Source organism: Scyliorhinus torazame, chromosome 8 (genome assembly GCF_047496885.1).
Source record: "Scyliorhinus torazame isolate Kashiwa2021f chromosome 8, sScyTor2.1, whole genome shotgun sequence".
In the NCBI taxonomy this organism is placed as follows: Eukaryota; Metazoa; Chordata; class Chondrichthyes; order Carcharhiniformes; family Scyliorhinidae; genus Scyliorhinus; species Scyliorhinus torazame.
The window spans coordinates 33,159,474-33,176,850 of NC_092714.1; the positions used below are offsets into that span (position 1 = coordinate 33,159,474).

Genomic DNA, 17,377 nt, shown 5'->3' on the forward strand with positions numbered 1-17,377 from the left:
CACCGGGAAATGTCAAACAAATGCCGTGGGGGCCCTGTAAAAGAGCCCAAAAGTCCGTTCCAAGCAGGAGCTGCCGAATATGCGACCTAGCTCTGCATAGCCGCACCCGGAAGTCCCCATTGCAAACCTTTAGATGTAAACATTTACAATTAAGTCAGTTTACCGTACACAATAACAATACTCTTGCACAGCACAACAAAACCAAGCTATTCAAAGCCTCTTTTTGGGCTTAAAAATTACCTTTCCAGTTTAATAATAGATCAATAAGCAGTGAATTTAACACATACTGCCCTGAAAATTTCACAAGCCATTTGAATGATGTTGGCGGCATTCAATTTTAAATGTTTCACTCAGACTATGCCTGCAGAATGCCCGATACTTGACACCTATCTTTTTTTAACCATAATTAAAACTACTTTGTGCACATTACAGAAATAAAATTAAGCAGCATAAATAGCAAGGCTGTAATTTAGTGTTCAAAATTATATTCAGATGTGAATTAAGAGTTAAGCAGCTGTGGTGACTGAAAGACTTGCCTAGATAATGGAACCAATGGGAAAGCAGCTTCTATATTAGGATCAGCATCCTTTCTGGATGACCGTACTGATGCAGCAAGCTTAACAAAAATACCAGCAAGGCCTGAGGATCGGGTAGTACTGAACCAGTCAGTCCCGTAATATATCAACACTGACGTTGATTCCCCAATTTTGGGAGGAGTACAAAAGAGGAAGTGATTGGAGAGCTCCATTTGCCAGCTGAACTAGAACCACAGACAAATATTTCAGGAAAATGTTTATTGGTTCTGTACACTCAACATAAAAAGAACAAAGTAAACAACTAGACAGGGATCAGCTTCCATCTGGAAACCAAGTTCACAAATAGATAAAAATATATTCTGCAATTATGAAGATATGGCAATTTTCACTTCACTAAAACTGTAGCCACAGGAACTATATGCAGATATTTAACTGAAATCTTTACTCTGTGGATACCTTCACATTATGGTTGTATTTACAAGGTGTATTTTATTCTACTCAGCAAATGTAAAGCAGTTAAAAATTAACATTCCATTTTTATATTTTACAGCCTGTTTATATAATTGCATAAGTATGATCAAAGATGTAGTGGACGTAAGAGTGAAGTCCTATGTTTTTTTAATGAAAAGCAGCATATAGCATTTGAACAGTGTGCGCAACAGGTAAATACACCATTACATATATACCTTTATTAAAAATGGTGAAAATCACATACATAAATCTGTGAAACATACATAGTAACAAGTACCTTAATTAGATCAAAACGTTTTGTTACTTAAAAATCTATTTTGAATCTACCTGCCAAAAGTTAAATTACAAAATAGTAAAATAAAAACCATTTTATTCATCTTTCATTGGGGTTTTCAAATCTATATTCTAAAAGTCTTAACTCTGTAAAACTCCTTAAAATTTTTATATACAAAATTTCAGAGGTTAACGTTCATACAAAATTTACATTCCTATAAAGTTTAAAATATGTGGAATGGGAACCAAATTCAATCTCAACCAGTAGATATTTAACAATTCAAGGGAGTTTTGTTTTTGTAAAGAACTAAGCTACCATACAGTAGCACATTGTTATATATAAGAATAATGTACTCATTATTCCAGGAAACAAAACAGTAAAAAGAAAGCATAGTGCATTAGGAACACACTAGTTACATTAAGAACATTTTTATATAAACTGTGGCTTAGTTTCTTTTTAAATATAAAGCCCTGTAACAGAATATACTGAACCTGAGACTAAAGGAGAAAAAACACGACAAACTGGATGTATGTTTATCATGTTAAAAAGCACACCTGCCACTTTTGTTCAGCATGTGTGTTTTGAGTATTCAGGTAACTTTCCCTTCAAATAGAATTTAGCTTAGAGTATCATTCAGCAAAGGTATAACCAACACATTGTATATCAGGAGGGTTTCTAGTATAGCCTTTGGAACCAAAATGTAACTTGTGCCACTAAGCGTTCCTTTCATTCTAATTGGTTTAATTGAGAAAAGATGTATAATTAAAAAGCCAATCTTTTCCCTTTTAACAGTTTAAGCAGCTACCCGTAGCTTGACAAAGTTAAAAATGCATTATTTTCTTCAAAAGCAAATTATAGAGATTCTAAAATAATTCTGATTTAATATATCTTCAGTTATGGCTCCTTTTAAACAAATTGTTGATACAGACCCAATTTCTGTGGGGCTCAATCTCATTTGCCCCTTCACAAAACTGCATTTTGCCCAATTAACTAGTGCTGATTTAGAGTGTGATCTTGTCAGAAACTATAACAATTCAAAAAAAGGGGCATGGCAAATGGTGTTCAAGAGAATATATAACTGGCTGGAAACTAGACCACATGAGTGAGCAATGATAGAAAGAGTTTAATACAAAAGTAAAATACTGTACTGCAGGTATCTGAAATGATGGCAACAAAATGCTGGAAATGCTCAGCAGGCAACATTTGTAGAAACAGTTGACGTTTCAGGTTAAGATGGCCTTTCGTCAGTTGAAACACCAACTCTTTTCTCTCCACAAGTGCTGCCTAATCTGCTGAGCATGTCTAGCATTTCTTCTTATTATTATATGATAAAAATACTTTAAATAGAATGACCCCTCATTCTGCAGTACAAATGGTTCAACGTTTCTAGCTAGTTTCAACAATAATTATGACACTGAGATGACAGGATTGTTCCAGTCTTTTCAGATGAGCAATGACTTATAAATTCAATTAAAATGTTAAAAATTGCTAATCTGTCATTCACAAATTTTAAAGAAATCATGTAGGTGAAAAGGTTACAAAAATTCAAACTTGTATCTTAATGTATTTTTAAAAATGCATCCAGCTGAACAAAACCTGAGTGGGGGAGAAAGTGTGCGCGTGCACGCAAACATGTGCTTATGCATAGGCGCAGAGGGCTGGGAATACATTTTCAAAATATTTACATCAGATACTACTGAACTGGCTAGATTGGATGAAAAAGCTTCCTGAAACATGAGCTGGCTTTTTCTGTTAAAAACTTCTGTTCTAAGATTTAAAACAGTAAGCACCCTTTTGCAAAAATTCTGAAAATCTGCTTATTAAAAATAGCTGATACACTTCTATTTGAGACAAAACATGCATTGGTTTCGTATACATTAACACGTCTTAAAAATATTCAAGTAGTGAAAGCTACAGTTATACGTTTAGTTTCATAAATATAAATTTATAGCATGAATGAAATAAGACTGTTCACTAGTTAGGAGTTAAATGTAGACAGTTGATTGGGCAACCACATTCTTTTAAATAGAGACTGAACATACATTTTTCTGTAATATTTACAACAGTACTTATCTCCAGTTATCTACAAAACATTACAGTGTTTTGCACAAATGCTTCATTGTAGCAGTAATGGTTACATCAACAAGTACATGACTATAACCACAGACAAACACTAAAATTCCTATTCTGTCAAGTTACCAGTTTCCAAGTTCCAGTGCATAGAAATCATTTATGCTTTTGTTTTATGCCCACTGAGGGGCTTTAGTAACCACCAGATTTTTTATATTGTACACAATTAATCTCAAAGGCACAGTTTTAATCCATCCCTAGACCACAGGGTAAAAAACAGTGCTGCAGTCAAGGTACGTATAGTCAATCACAAGCTTTTATTTTTGGGACAAAGAATCTATCGCCCTACTTTCAGAAGTAACTGCTACGAGTTAGGTACATAATTTTAAAATGGCTTGAATTTTCTTTCCAGGAGAGGGAGTGCTTTGCTCACCGAGGGATGATCGAGTTGGTAGAGATTCAATTTTATCTACTCATGGAAATGTAAGCGCCAGGGTGTACATGAAATTCAGCCCATCCTCTCATAATTCCTGTTTTTTGAATGGTGGAATAAGTTTTGGATGTATTAAAATGAATTAATTCATCAGTCTCCAGTTCACAACTATCGCCATTTGAACTCCGGACCCATGCTCCACTTCAATAATTCTCATCACCTGCAAGAAATGGAAAACAAAATTACATATCGTTACAGATTCTATTTACAGCAGTGTTTCCAGTTGAGGTTCTTGAACTACTTTACATACTTCAATTTAGCAATTTACCTAAATCTAAAATCAGAGGGTGGAAAAACATTTTAACCAATTCAAGCAAGCACTTGTTTAGCTTCTACCTGGAAAATAATTTCATGATTCTATTAAAAATTGCCAACTATTGCACATTCTATTAAACTATCAACTGTGTTAATTTCTATTGTAAATGAACAAAACATAATAGATTGATAGAAAAATAAACATATAATACATGAAAATAAGATATTGTAACAATAACAATCTTTATTATTGTCACAAGTAGGTCTACATTAACAATGCAATCAAGTTACTGTGAAAATCCACTCGTCGCCATATTCCAGCACCTGTTCGTGTACATAGAGAGTGAATTCAGAATGTCCAATTCACCTAACATCACACCTTTCTGGACTTGTGGGAGGAAACCAGAGCACCTGGAGAACCCCAGGTATGGGGAGAACGTACAGACTCCACACAGTGGACAAGCCGGGGATCGAACCTAAAATCCTGGGGCTGGATTCTCCAAAAATGGGGCTATGTCCCCACGCCAGCGTAAAAACACTGGCGCTCTACTCCAGACATTCCTTAAAAAAATATAAAGCTATTCTCCTATCTGCAGGGGGCTGACAGGGCCCCGGAGTGCTTCACGCAGCTTTGGCTGCGGATACGGGCCTTCGCACTTCCGGTTCCGAGTCCGTGCATGCGCTCGCCGGGGGCCTCTGCCGTCCGAGCCGAATGCGATGGCGGACTCAGCCGGCGAACCTGGGCCAACAAACAAGGTCCCAACGATCTGCCGCGCGACACTCCATTGAACCCACCCGATCGCCACCCCTGCCGCCCATAAGGCCCCCCTGGTACCTGATCCCCCCCCCAACCAGGGCGGTCGCAGACTGAGTCCGCAGCCGCCGCGCGAGAGTCCCGACCGGCCATACATGGTTAGAACCACGGCGTCGAGAATTCGGCCGGTCGGGACCAGAGCATCGCTTGGAAGGCCTGTGGCAATAGCCCCCAGCGCGCCACATAAATTGCACCAGAGCGATTCTCGGGTGACCGGAGAATCGCGGGAGCGGCGCCAGGCCTGATTCCTGCGTAAAGGTGGATTCTCCGCCCCTGCACCAAACGCGATTTTGGCGCAGGGCTGCGGAGAATCCAGCCCCTGATTTCCTGCCTTACCCCTAATTACTAATTTATTTTAAATTAAAACAAATCTGTACATATATCACTTCTTAAAATGCTTGGAAAACCAAATTTCATTGTCACACTGTTTAAATCATTTGGTTTCCTGGGAAATTGGTTTAGGGTACAATGAATTTTTGAGATAACAGCACCATCTATCAATGATACTTGGAAGTGCAATGTTTCATTTGTACTTTTCCAGTCATAATACAGGTGGGACAGTTTATTTGATATGAAAATACCAGCATATTATTAGCGGGTATCTGCAGTTAGTGTCTTGGTGCCAGGAGGAACCACCCCAATGATTCATCTTCACATTTTCTAACTTTCAGAGGAACATCAGTTTCATATACCGATAACCTGACTGAAATTGAACAAAAAATGATTGTTTCGCTGAAATTGAACGAAATACGATATAGGAGTTAAATGTAAATAGTTAATTAGGTAACCACATTTTAAAAAAAAAAATGTAGACTGACCATACATTTTTCTGTAATCATAGAATTAACAGTGCAGAAGGAGGCCATTCGGCCCATCGAGTCTGCGCCGGCTCTTGGAAAGAGCACCCTATCCAAGGTCAGCACCTCCACCCTATCCCCATAACCCAGTAACCCCACCCAACACCAAGGGCAATTTTGGACACTAAGGGCAATTGATCATGGCCAATCCACCTAACCTGCACATCTTTGGACTGTGGGAGGAAACCGGAGCACCCGGAGGAAACCCACGCACACACGGGGAGGATGTGCAGACTCCACACAGACAGTGACCCAAGCCGGAATCGAACCTGGGACCCTGGAGCTGTGAAGCGATTGTGCTATCCACAACGCTACCGTGCTATAATAGTGCAGCAGTATCCATCTCCAGAACAACACCAAATAAGATTCCTAATCGATCAAGTTTTCCAAGTTCCGGTGAAGAACATTGTTGCAAACCCAGAGCTTCAACTTTGATTAAACCAAATAAACTAAATTATCAAACTGACGGACAAATTAAAAAGGGCAGCCCCTAAAAGTGACACGGCCTTAAACAAAAACAAATCACAAATTAAATTTTAAAACGTCAAACGAAAATGTGGTAAAAAGGGTCAATAGGTATTGGGCAGACTCATTAATGTTGTGATTTATGAGTGAAGCAGAGACCATGTCAACATTTAAGGACTAATTTGAAACCAAGGAAGATCATGATTTTAGAACAGAGCAGGTCAAGTGAGATAGAGTAAACAACACGGACTTTGTTGCAATAAAAACAGAAAGTGCTGGAAACACTCATCAGCTCCAGAGGGAGAGAGAGGAAGAAAGATTTGTTAGCTTGTAACTTCCGCAGAATGGCAATCTCCGACAGATTACCCTTCTCATCTGATTTACCTTCACTGGGATTCTTGAGCTCAAGGTGGGTGAGACGGGAGTAGCGAATCGCCACCCCGTCAGGTTGTTGTGGAGTAACCTGGGGTCTGTCGGGAGGTATAGGTGGCCTGGAGGCCGAGGGTAGGGCTCTGTCTGTGAGGGAGGGTCAGATTGGATAGTACGAGGAGGTGGGGTCGGGGATCGGGTCGGGTGTGGAAGGTCTCCTAGGATGTTGTGTTTGTACAGGGTGTCCCGTGTGATGCTGGGCCAGGGTGCTTAAATAGTTACTCTGGTGTTAAAAGTTTTTCCCCCCCCTTAACTCGTCCAGAGGAACTATCAGGGTAAAACTGGCAGAGCCATTCGAAGTTAGCGAGCTGTTGGATAGTTCCCAGCCCACGGTAATTGCCCAAAGCAAGTTAGTTCTTCTGGGCAATTGCTCGGTAAATCCTTATGCGGAAACGTCCCAGAGGGAATAGCAGTGCATCACAGGAGCACCCCCGAAATGTGGCACTGGGGAACCCGGAAGTTATGGGCCAATGGTTCGATGACTTCTTCCTATTTTAAAGCAGAGTGGTATTGGACTCAAAATGTTGATATGCTGCGCAACCTGCCGAATATTTCCAGCACTTTTTTTATTTCAGATTGCCAGCACCTGCAGTTGATTTTACTTTACTGATTTCTATGTAATTCAATGACTGGTACAACATCTACTACTCATTCAAAAGCCACATCACTAACTAATTTATTAAATAGACACATCACTTTATTTACACCAGTAACCCGTTATCCTGTTCTAGATGTGAAGCGAGAGTGCAAGTCAGCAGGAGAAATAGAGGCAGAGAAATAAAAGGGCAGAGGCCAATCAGTTACAAAATCACCAGCTACAGATTGTCCTCTTACTGACCTATTCCAAAATATTACCTCAATAATTAAGCTTTTTATTATTATTCCTGTTGTAAAGTAACATGGCTCTTTAGCAGAGGGTCAACACTTTTTTCTGACAAACAAAAGGTGCGGCTCTAACTTCATAAATATTAACACACCGGAAGCAGAATCAGTAAATTTGTGCTTTCTTTACAAGGTCTGCAAAGTCTATAATTATTTTTAAGAATGTTTGAAAAGGACTTTAAATGGTGTACATCAACTGTAAAGGGATAAATTGTAATTTTCTTGAATAAGAAACATTGGCCCACATGAGATCGTGACTTGACAGCAGCACCACCAAGAAAGAAGTTAAGAAAGAAGTAGTGTAGCTCTTAGACACAACAGAGAGCTACAGACATAAGGAGAGCTGTAAGCAGAAGAGCTGGTAGATGAAGGCAATCAGCACACAGATCCAGACAGTGAGAAAGTGGACATAGATGAAAGAGGAACACGAGAATTATTTTGAAAAGAAGCAAATAACTCAAACTTAGACAGGGAGTCCTGGGAGGTACCGTGCGAGCTGGCTAAAGGTTCTAAAATCTGAAAAGCTACGTGGACAGCTCAGAGATGCTGATGAGCTTTGCCCCAGAAGGCCAAACTGTCAACCAGGGTATTATTGGCTGGTCAGTTGGAAAATAACTCTGGAAATCTACACCCTCAGGACTGTTGTGACCCAAGGTAAAAAGGGTTCACAGAAGCATGTCTTGTAATCGTGAAACTAGAAGGTGAAAGCTGTTGTCGGATAGGACCCTGACCTAGCCTCAGTGAATAAGGAGATATTGTGTATTGTGAAACTACGTGGCAATGTTGTGCCACATTTGTGCAGGGAGTGATGCACATGTGCAAGATGTACCTTTGTTGTATTAACTATTTAAAGTGAAATCTACATTTTTGTTTGATGTATCATTTGCCTGTTAATCCACATGTAATTTGCGTTGGTTCTTATTTGTGTCGAAATACAACAACAAAAAGAGGAAATTGGTTTGTAATTTCTTCATTTGGGGTAATTCAGTAAATTTGATTTTGGGTTTAGACTGCCCCCACTGGAACACTGATCCAGTTATGTAGCACACATCAACCATACTCAACTAACTTTGATGGGAGTTTATTTTGATCAGATAACAGCAAGGGCTGGTAAAGATAATGTAGTCGATGAGATAGGTGTGGATATCTTATATAAAGTCCCAGATAAGAGACTTGGTGGCATAGCTAAAGCTGAAGGAATAAAAGGGAAAGCGGCAGCATGGAGATAAAGTTGACTTGAGTGACAGGAAGCAGAGAGTAGTAGTGAATATTCAAAGTAGGTGGTATTAAGTAGGATTCCTCAGGTAAGCGGGATGGGGGTCAGGGCAGGGGCAGGGGCAGGGGGGGGGGGGGGGGGGGGGGGGGGGGGGGGGGGGGGGGGGAGGAGGAGTACCAGAGCACCATCTTTCTAGGCATAGAATAATCACCAAGATTTTGGTGTCCAGGGCACAATTTCAATGCAATGACACCAAACTTGGAAATAATGTGGAGCACATAAACAGGTCGAATGGAATGGGTGAAGAGGCAGATTAAATTTAATGCAGCAAAGTATAAAATTATACATTTTGGAAGGAAGAACGAGAAACGGCAATGTAAGTTAAAGGGTACAATTCTAAATGGGGTACATGAAGAGGAGACCTGGAGTATATTGTACAAATCACTGAAGATAGCAGAGCTGGTCTTTATAAATAGAGACAGAGGACAAATGTAAGGAATTGATGATGTACTGTTACAAAACATTGTTCTGGTCTCAAGTAGAAGTGTTCGCCTTAGGATGTGAAAGCTTTAGAGGTAATGTAGAAAATATTTACGAGAATAACATGAAGGATGAGGGACTTCAGTTACTTGAAAGATTGGACAAGCTGGGGTTGTTCTCCTTAGACGAAGGTTGAGAAGAAATTTGATAGGGTCATTCAAAATTATGAAAGGTCTGGAAGGATTATCATAGAATCATAGAATACCTACAGTGCAGAAGGAGGCCATTCGGCCCATTGAGTCTGCAACCCTCTGAAAGAGTACCCTACTGAGGCTCCTGCGCTATCCCTGTAATCCTGCAATTCAATTAAACTTTGGAGACAAGGGGCAATTTAGCAGGGTCAATCCACCTAACCTGCACATCTTTGGACTGTGGGAGGAAACCGGAGCAGCCGGAGGAAACCCATGCTGATATGTGGAGAATGTGCAAACTCCACAGTCAACTGAGGTCGGAATCAAACCTGGGTCCCTGGCGCTGTAAAGCAGCAGTGCTAACCACTGTGCCACCCATAGATTAGATAGAGCCAAACTGTTCCCATTGGCAGAAAAGTCAGGAACCAGAAGATTTCTGATGATTGGCAAAAGAACCAAGGGCAACATGAAGAAAAGCTTTTTTTACACAGTGAGTAGTTAAGATCTGGAATTTACTGTCTAAGAGTGCAGTGGAGCACAAGTCAACCGTTGCTTTCAAAAGGGAATTGGAAAAGCACTTGGGAGAAAATATTTGCAGGGCTACAGGGACAGAGTGGGGGAAGTAGGACGAGCGGAACTGGAACAGGCATGAAGAGTGGAATAGCTCTTCTGTAAGCACTCTCGGATCCTAAATTATTTTACTGACTAGAGTAATTGCAAATTATTCAGTTCTAGTTTGAGCTGCTCGCAGAAAAATACTTTTCATTGTACCTTGGTACACGAGACAATAAACTAATCCAATTCATTTATCGAAAGGAGGAAGAAGAAGGGTATTCGCAGACATCTTGAACCTCTCTTTACAACAATCTGAGTGAGGTCCCTATCTGCTTCAAGAAGATGATCATCATCCCTGTACCAAAGAAAGGCCAAGCAGTGTGCCTAAATGACTATCGTCCAGTGGCTCTGATATCCATCGTTATGAAGTGCTTCGAAAGGTTAGTCATGGCACAAATCAACTCCAGCCTCCCGGATTGCCTCGATCCACTAGTTTGCCTACCGCTGCATCATGTCCACAGCAGATACCATCTCCATGGCCCTGCACTCAACCCTGGAACACCTAGATAACAAAGACACTTATGTCAGACTCCTATTTATCGACTACAGCTCAGCCTTCAACACCATTATTCCTACGGGCAGCACGGTAGCATTGTGGATAGCACAATTGCTTCACAGCTCCAGGGTCCCAGGTTCGATCCCGGCTTGGGTCATTGTCTGTGCGGAATCTGCACATTCTCCTCGTGTGCGCGTGGGTTTCTTCCGGGTGCTCCGGTTTCCTCCCACAGTCCAAAGATGTGCAGGTTGGGTGGATTGGCCATGATAAATTGCCCTTAGTGTCCAAAATTGCCCTTAGTGTTGGGTGGGGTTACTGGGTTATGGGGATAGGGTGGAGGTGTTGACCTTGGGTAGGGTGCTCTTTCCAAGAGCCGGTGCAGACTCGATGGGCCGTATGGCCTCCTTCTGCACTGTAAATTCTATGCTAATCTATGATGTGAAACTCATCTCCAAACTCCGTGGCCTGGGCCTCGGCTTCTCCGTCTGCGACTGGATCCTGAACTGTCTAACCCTCAGGCCACAATCAGTAAGGATAGGCAACAACACCTCCTCCACGATCATCCTCAACACAGGTGCCCCACACGGCTGTGTCCTCAGCCCCTTACAATACTCCTTATACACCTCTGACTGTATGGCCAAATTCCCCTCAACTCTATTTTCAAATCTGCTGATGACACCATCGTAGTGGGTCGGATCTCAAACAATGACGAGACAGAGTGCAGGAATGAGATAGAGAATCAAGTGAACTGGTGCGACGACAATAATCTCTCCCTCAATGTCAACAAAACTAAGGAGATTGTCATCGAATTCAGGAAGCGTAGTGGAGAACATGCCCCTGTCTACATCAATGGGAACGAAATAGAAAGGGTCGAGTGCTTCAAATTTTTAGATGTCCAGATCACCAACTACCTGTCCTGGTCCCCACATGCCGACACTATAGTTAAGAAAGCCCACTAAAGACTCTACTTTCTCAGAAGACTAAGGAAATTTGGCATGTCAGCTACGACTCTCACCAACTTTTACAGATGCACCATAGAAAACATTCTCTCTGGTTGTGTCACAGCTTGGTCTGGATCCTGGTCTGCCCAAGACCGCAGGAAACTACAAAAGGTCGTGAATGTAGCCCAATCCATCACGCAAACCAGCCTCCCATCCATTGACTCGGTCTACAATTCCCACTGCCTCAGAAAGACAGCCAGGACCCCTCGCACCCCAGACATATTCTCTTCCACTTTCTTCCGTCAGGAAAAAGATACAAAAGTTTGAGGTCACGTACCAACCGACTCAAGAACAGCTTCTTCCCTACTGCCATCAGACGTTTGAAATGGACCTACCTCGTATTAAGTCAATCTTTTCTCTACACCTAGCTATGACTTTAACATTATATTCTGCAGTCACTCCTTCCTTCCCTATGTACTATATGCATTGTCTGTATAGCATGCAAGAAACAATACTTTTCACTGTATACTAATACACGTGACAATAATAAATCAAATCAAAAAGGAAGTAGTCTGCTGGTGGGGGGGCGGGGGTCTTTAATTGAAGATAGATACAAGGAAAAAAATCCCAAGTTTCAGACAAACATTAGCCAAAAGATCTTATAACATTACAGATTTATATTAGGTATTTACACAATGTCCTTCTGTGGATTAATTACTTTGTGATTTAAGCTGACATGCTGTAGCTGCAGCCAGGGAGAAAGCAAGAGAAAATAACACTTACTTGGACTTAAGTGACTTTGTTTTCTTTGATTCTGCCATACATTGTTTACATCTGTACAGCTTCTCACTATGACAGCGAAGATGAACTTGGATATTTTTCTTGTAAAAGAACGATTTATCACATAACTAAAAATAAACATTATCCACAAGTTACTTTTTTGAAATTGTCATTTTGCAGTACAGAACTTGAGCACTGCTGGAAAAAAACTCATGGTATCAAAACTTTTCGTCTTGTACTCATCGGGACAGATATGCAAGAATACCAGTTATAAAGGGAACATAAATATGAAATTATGCATGTGAATTGCTGTTTCCTTTACACTTGGTATTCTCGAGTTGTCAGTGTCTGTGCGGAGTCTGCATGTTCGCACAGTGTCTGCGTGGGTTTCCTCCGGGTGCTCCGGTTTCTTCCCGCAATCCAAAGACGTGCAGGTTAGGTGGATTGGCAATGATAAATTGCCCTTAGTGACCAAAAAGGTTAGGAGGGGTTATTGGATTACGGGGATAGGGTGGAGGTGAGGGCTTAAGTGGGTCGGTGCAGACTTGATGGTCCTAATGGCCTCCTTCTGCACTGTATGTTCTTTGTTCTATGAGTATCTGTCCTGATGAGAGCAAGACTAAAATCTTCGACAGCATGTCTCTTTTTTCAGCTAAACTTTTAGAAGTTATAGGAGTAATAGACAAAACAGATTTGTGCTCAGATGTGATTCAAAGCAATCAGAGACTCAAGTCTATTGCATAGGAATCTACATTATAATTGAAAACAATTAAATGTATTTTCATTCAGACCATTAAAAACGTGATTATAACCATAGCAATAACTGAGTATTCATCTGGTTAGAAACGTCAGTGACATTTATATGGGATAAGAACTGATAGCAAAATAAATTGTGAAGATGATAGATCAGGATAAAACTACATATTCAAAATTTTAATAGAAAATGCATATTTTTATTACACTATTTCTGACATAGTATATTGCTGTATTGGTGCACAAGCTAATAAAATAGAAAATACTTCCACATCTGGGAAATCGTTAATTCACCAAAGCCAAGTAACTTATTACATTTATAAGTATCACGACTGAAGACTTGTATAAATTTTCTTAAAGCAGGCATCTCTTCCTTTTTCCAGAAGTTCAATTTCTGAAATAAGCTTCAGAAGGGCAGCATAATGGTTAGCACAATTGCTTCACAGCTCCAGGGTCCCAGGTTCGATTCCCGGCTTGGGTCACTGTCTGTGCGGAGTCTGCACATTCTCCCAGTGTGTGCGTGGGTTTCCTCCGGGTGCTCCAGTTTCCTCCCAGTCCAAAGATGTGCAGGTTAGGTGGATTGGCCATGCTAAATTGCCCTTAGTGTCCAAAAATTGCCCTTAGTGTTGGGTGGGGTTACGGGGATAGGGTGGATGTGTGGGCTTGGGTAAGGTGCTCTTTCGAAGAGCTGGTGCAGACTCGATGGGCCGAATGGCCTCCTTCTGCACTGCAATAATGTTGAAATTACAATAAAATACGAATTCATAGAATTTACAGTGCAGAAGGAGGCCATTCGGCCCATCGAGTCTGCACCAGCTCTTCGAAAGAGCTAACACTAGGGAGACCTAACTGCTTTGGAATGTTACACAGCATGCCATGGTAGCACAGTGGTTAGCACTGATGCTTCACAGCACCAGGGACCTGGGTTCGATTCCCAGCTTGGGTCACTGTCTGTGCGGAGTTTGCACATTCTTCCATGTCTGCGCGAGTTTCCTCTGGTTTCCTCCCACAAGTCCCGAAGGGCGTGCTTGTTAGGCGAATTAGACATTCTGAATTCTCCCTCATTGTACCCGAACAGACGCCGGAGTGTGGCAACTAGGGGATTTTCACTTTATTGCAATGTTAATGTTCGCCTACTTGTGACACTAATAAAGATTATTATTCTGTGCAGCTCCAAAGAGAACTGTAATGCAGTAACCTATATTACCAGATGGGGAAGCAGATTTTCAAGACAACCACATCAGTTGTAAAATAAGGGAAGTCAAGATTTCGATACCAACTGTGAAGCTGGTTCAATGTCATATTGCTTCGTGTTTACAATAGAACTATTTTAGAATAATCCAGTTGCTGACCTCGGAGTAGCCAGCAAAGGACGCATAATACACGTGTCCATATCATCAGAAATTCTCCCGAGGCTACCTTTCTTGCATAAAGGGAGAGTTCTTGGAATTAAAATACTCCCATTGGCTCCTTCTGCTTTAAAGTCACATTTTCTACCAGTCCCATTTGCACAAGCCCAGACAATGGTCTTAGTACGTACCAGACACGACCAGTTCTTTCCCTTAATATGTTTCACTCTGTGCATGAACAGAGTATCACAATTTGTGAATGTTGTGCCACATTCATAGCAGGTATGAGATTTTGAAGCTTTGGTCTTTTTTACTTTTTCTCCAGCTACTGATTCTCTTCTTGTCATCAGTTTTAATGTTGCATTAACTTTTGGCTGTATTTTCCTCTGGATTTTTGCAGTTCTCCGCAAATTCTAAAGAAGAATATACATTTATTTGCGGTATTACATGTGATCACATGGGCATGTCACTTTAACTTGAAACATATTCCCCTTCAAGATGTGCTGTGCTAAAAGATTTATCATTTCATTGTCAGCACCTTGGGAGTAAAACTAGAACATAGAACATTACAGCGCAGTTCAGGCCCTTCGGCCCTCAATGTTGCACTGGCCTGTGAAACCACTCTAAAGCCCATCTACACTATTCCCTTATCGTCCATATGTCTATCCAATGACCATTTGAATGCCCTTAGTGTTGGCGAGTCCACTACTGTTGCAGGCAGGGCATTCCACACCCTTGCTACTCTCTGAGTAAAGAACCTACCTCTGACATCTGTCTTATATCTATCTCCCCTCAACTTAAAGCCATGTCCCCTCGTGCTAGACATCACCATCCGAGGAAGAAGGCTCTCACTGTCCACCCTATCCAATCCTCTGATCATCTTGTATGCCTCAATTAAGTCACCTCTTAACCTTCTTCTCTAACGAAAACAGCCTCAAGTCCCTCAGCCTTTCCTCATAAGATCTTCCCTGGACATAAAGACAAAGAGCAAATTACTATTTTGTCCATTCCATGATCCTGTTATGTATCTGCTTTCACAGAACATTTTTGCTTAATATTTCTCAGTACCAGTTTTATGCTGTTGTTGGAGCATCGATGGACTTCTGTATGATAGAGATCACTTACAGACTGCTCAGCAGGCTAACTTGCATTTGAATTTGATATAACTAGTTAAAACAAATTTAAAACAAATTTAAAAACTTAATATAATGCACTTGCACTTTATACATGAGGTTTGTATTCACTTGTAGTCTTGTAACTCTGTTCTAGTTGCTGTTCTAAACACCAAGCATACATCACAACACAACTGTAATATTGGTACAAAGCTGTTTCCTGGAGAAGGCAAAAGGTCAGTCCAGTCCTTGAGAGCCAATTTAGATTGCATAATCACACAACAATTTGAAGCCAAGTTTCAGCCAATGTTAAAACACATTCTCAGAGTGGACTAACTTTACGCAAAGGGTCAGCTATATTGCACATCGATGATGGCAATAGCTAAATTTTAGCTTCATACCTAATTTGTTGGCAAACAAATCCACTTTCAGTATTCACCTTCAACAAGCAGAACTCCTAATATTAAGCAACATGAAAACTACGCAGTTTCACAAGCTATAAAGATGTACAGTAGTAGGTGCAATTATTTTTCAAGAAATTTTTCATACAGACCAACATGTTGTTAACTAATTTTAGGGTTTTGTTTTCTCAAGGCAGTATATATGAAAAAGGAACATAGCAAAACTCTGCTGGTTTTTCCATTGGAATTGAGATGGACTTTCAAAAAGAGGCCAATATGATACTGGGGTAGGCAATCCAACATCTCACCCGCCTCGAAGCAGACTCCATGACGAGGATTTCAGAGCCAACTGCAAATTGTAAACTTGAGTTCAAAAGCATATGGGAGGAAGGGCATAATGGAAATTTTAGCATTTCATATATATTATTAATCTATAAAGAGCTTCCAGCCATATATCCTTGGCATCATTAACACTGCCTGCTTCATCGCCCAACCTCATTACTGTCTGGAACTCGTCTTCTGCGGAGCACTGCTCACCGACATTCCACCCTCCATAAACTTTCCCCTTCAAAACTCAGCTGCCTGTGTCCTTACTTTTACCAAGTCCTGTTCACCCACCACCCTTTCGTTCGCTGACCTTCAATAGCTACTAGTTAATTAAAGCCTCAATTTTAAAATTCTCATCCTGGTTTTCAAATTCCTACAAGCCCTCTATCACTAATCTTCTCCACCCCACAACCCTTAGACATCTGCGCATCCCCTATTTTAATTGCTATCACTGGTGGGCAAGCCTTCAACTGTCTCAGCTTTAAGGTCTGGAATTCCCTCCCAAATCCTTTCCACCATCTTTTCCTTCCTTTAACACACTCCATGGCAAGTATCTCACTTGTACTAATATTATCTTATGTGGCTCAGTTTCAAATTTTGCTTAATATTCCTGTGAAGCACGTTGGAATGTTTGATGTTCTAGGTGCCACGTAAACATAAGTTGTTGTTCCACTATAAAGTCTAGCTTTTATTTTGTATCCCTTGCTCTGGATTCCACAAAGGAAATAAAACATTTCTATCTACCTTCTTAGATTCTCTTATATTATAAACACCTCAATAAAATCACTCTATGACCTAGTATATCTGTTTTGGGAACACAAATCAAGTCAATGGAACCCGTCCTCAAACTATAATCCCTTAAACCTGGTAACATTCTGGTTTATATGTGCCTCGAAAGTTCTTCTCAAGGTGCAGTGCCCAAAACTGAACACAGCACTTCAGATGGGGTATGACCAAGGTTTTAAAGTATAATTTCTTGCACTCTGTATTTCAGTTCCCTTGAGAAAGCCCGGTAAGACGGGATGTGGGAACCCTCTGAATCGTTATTATTTAGTTCTCTAAGAGGTGAATCCAGTAGCAATTATCAGTTCACTCAATGTGGTAAAAATGCATCCTGAAAAGCATTTTAAATTCCCACATCCAGTAATTTGGCATCATCAGTTGTTTATT

At 40.8% G+C, this 17,377-nt stretch overlaps 1 protein-coding gene across 1 annotated transcript in view; it reads right to left on the minus strand.

The window, feature by feature from the left end:
• Positions 1–779: 779 nt before the first annotated feature.
• LOC140427735 (uncharacterized) overlaps positions 780–17,377 on the minus strand; it is a 40,119-nt gene continuing 23,521 nt past the window's right edge. The window contains exons 5-7 of the mRNA XM_072513336.1: positions 14,559–14,780; positions 12,269–12,393; positions 780–4,004 (exon numbers count right to left, since the gene is read on the minus strand). Of these exons, the coding sequence (XP_072369437.1) occupies positions 4,001–4,004; positions 12,269–12,393; positions 14,559–14,780 (351 nt within the window). The 3' untranslated portion in view covers positions 780–4,000. The remainder of the gene's footprint in view (positions 4,005–12,268; positions 12,394–14,558; positions 14,781–17,377) is intronic.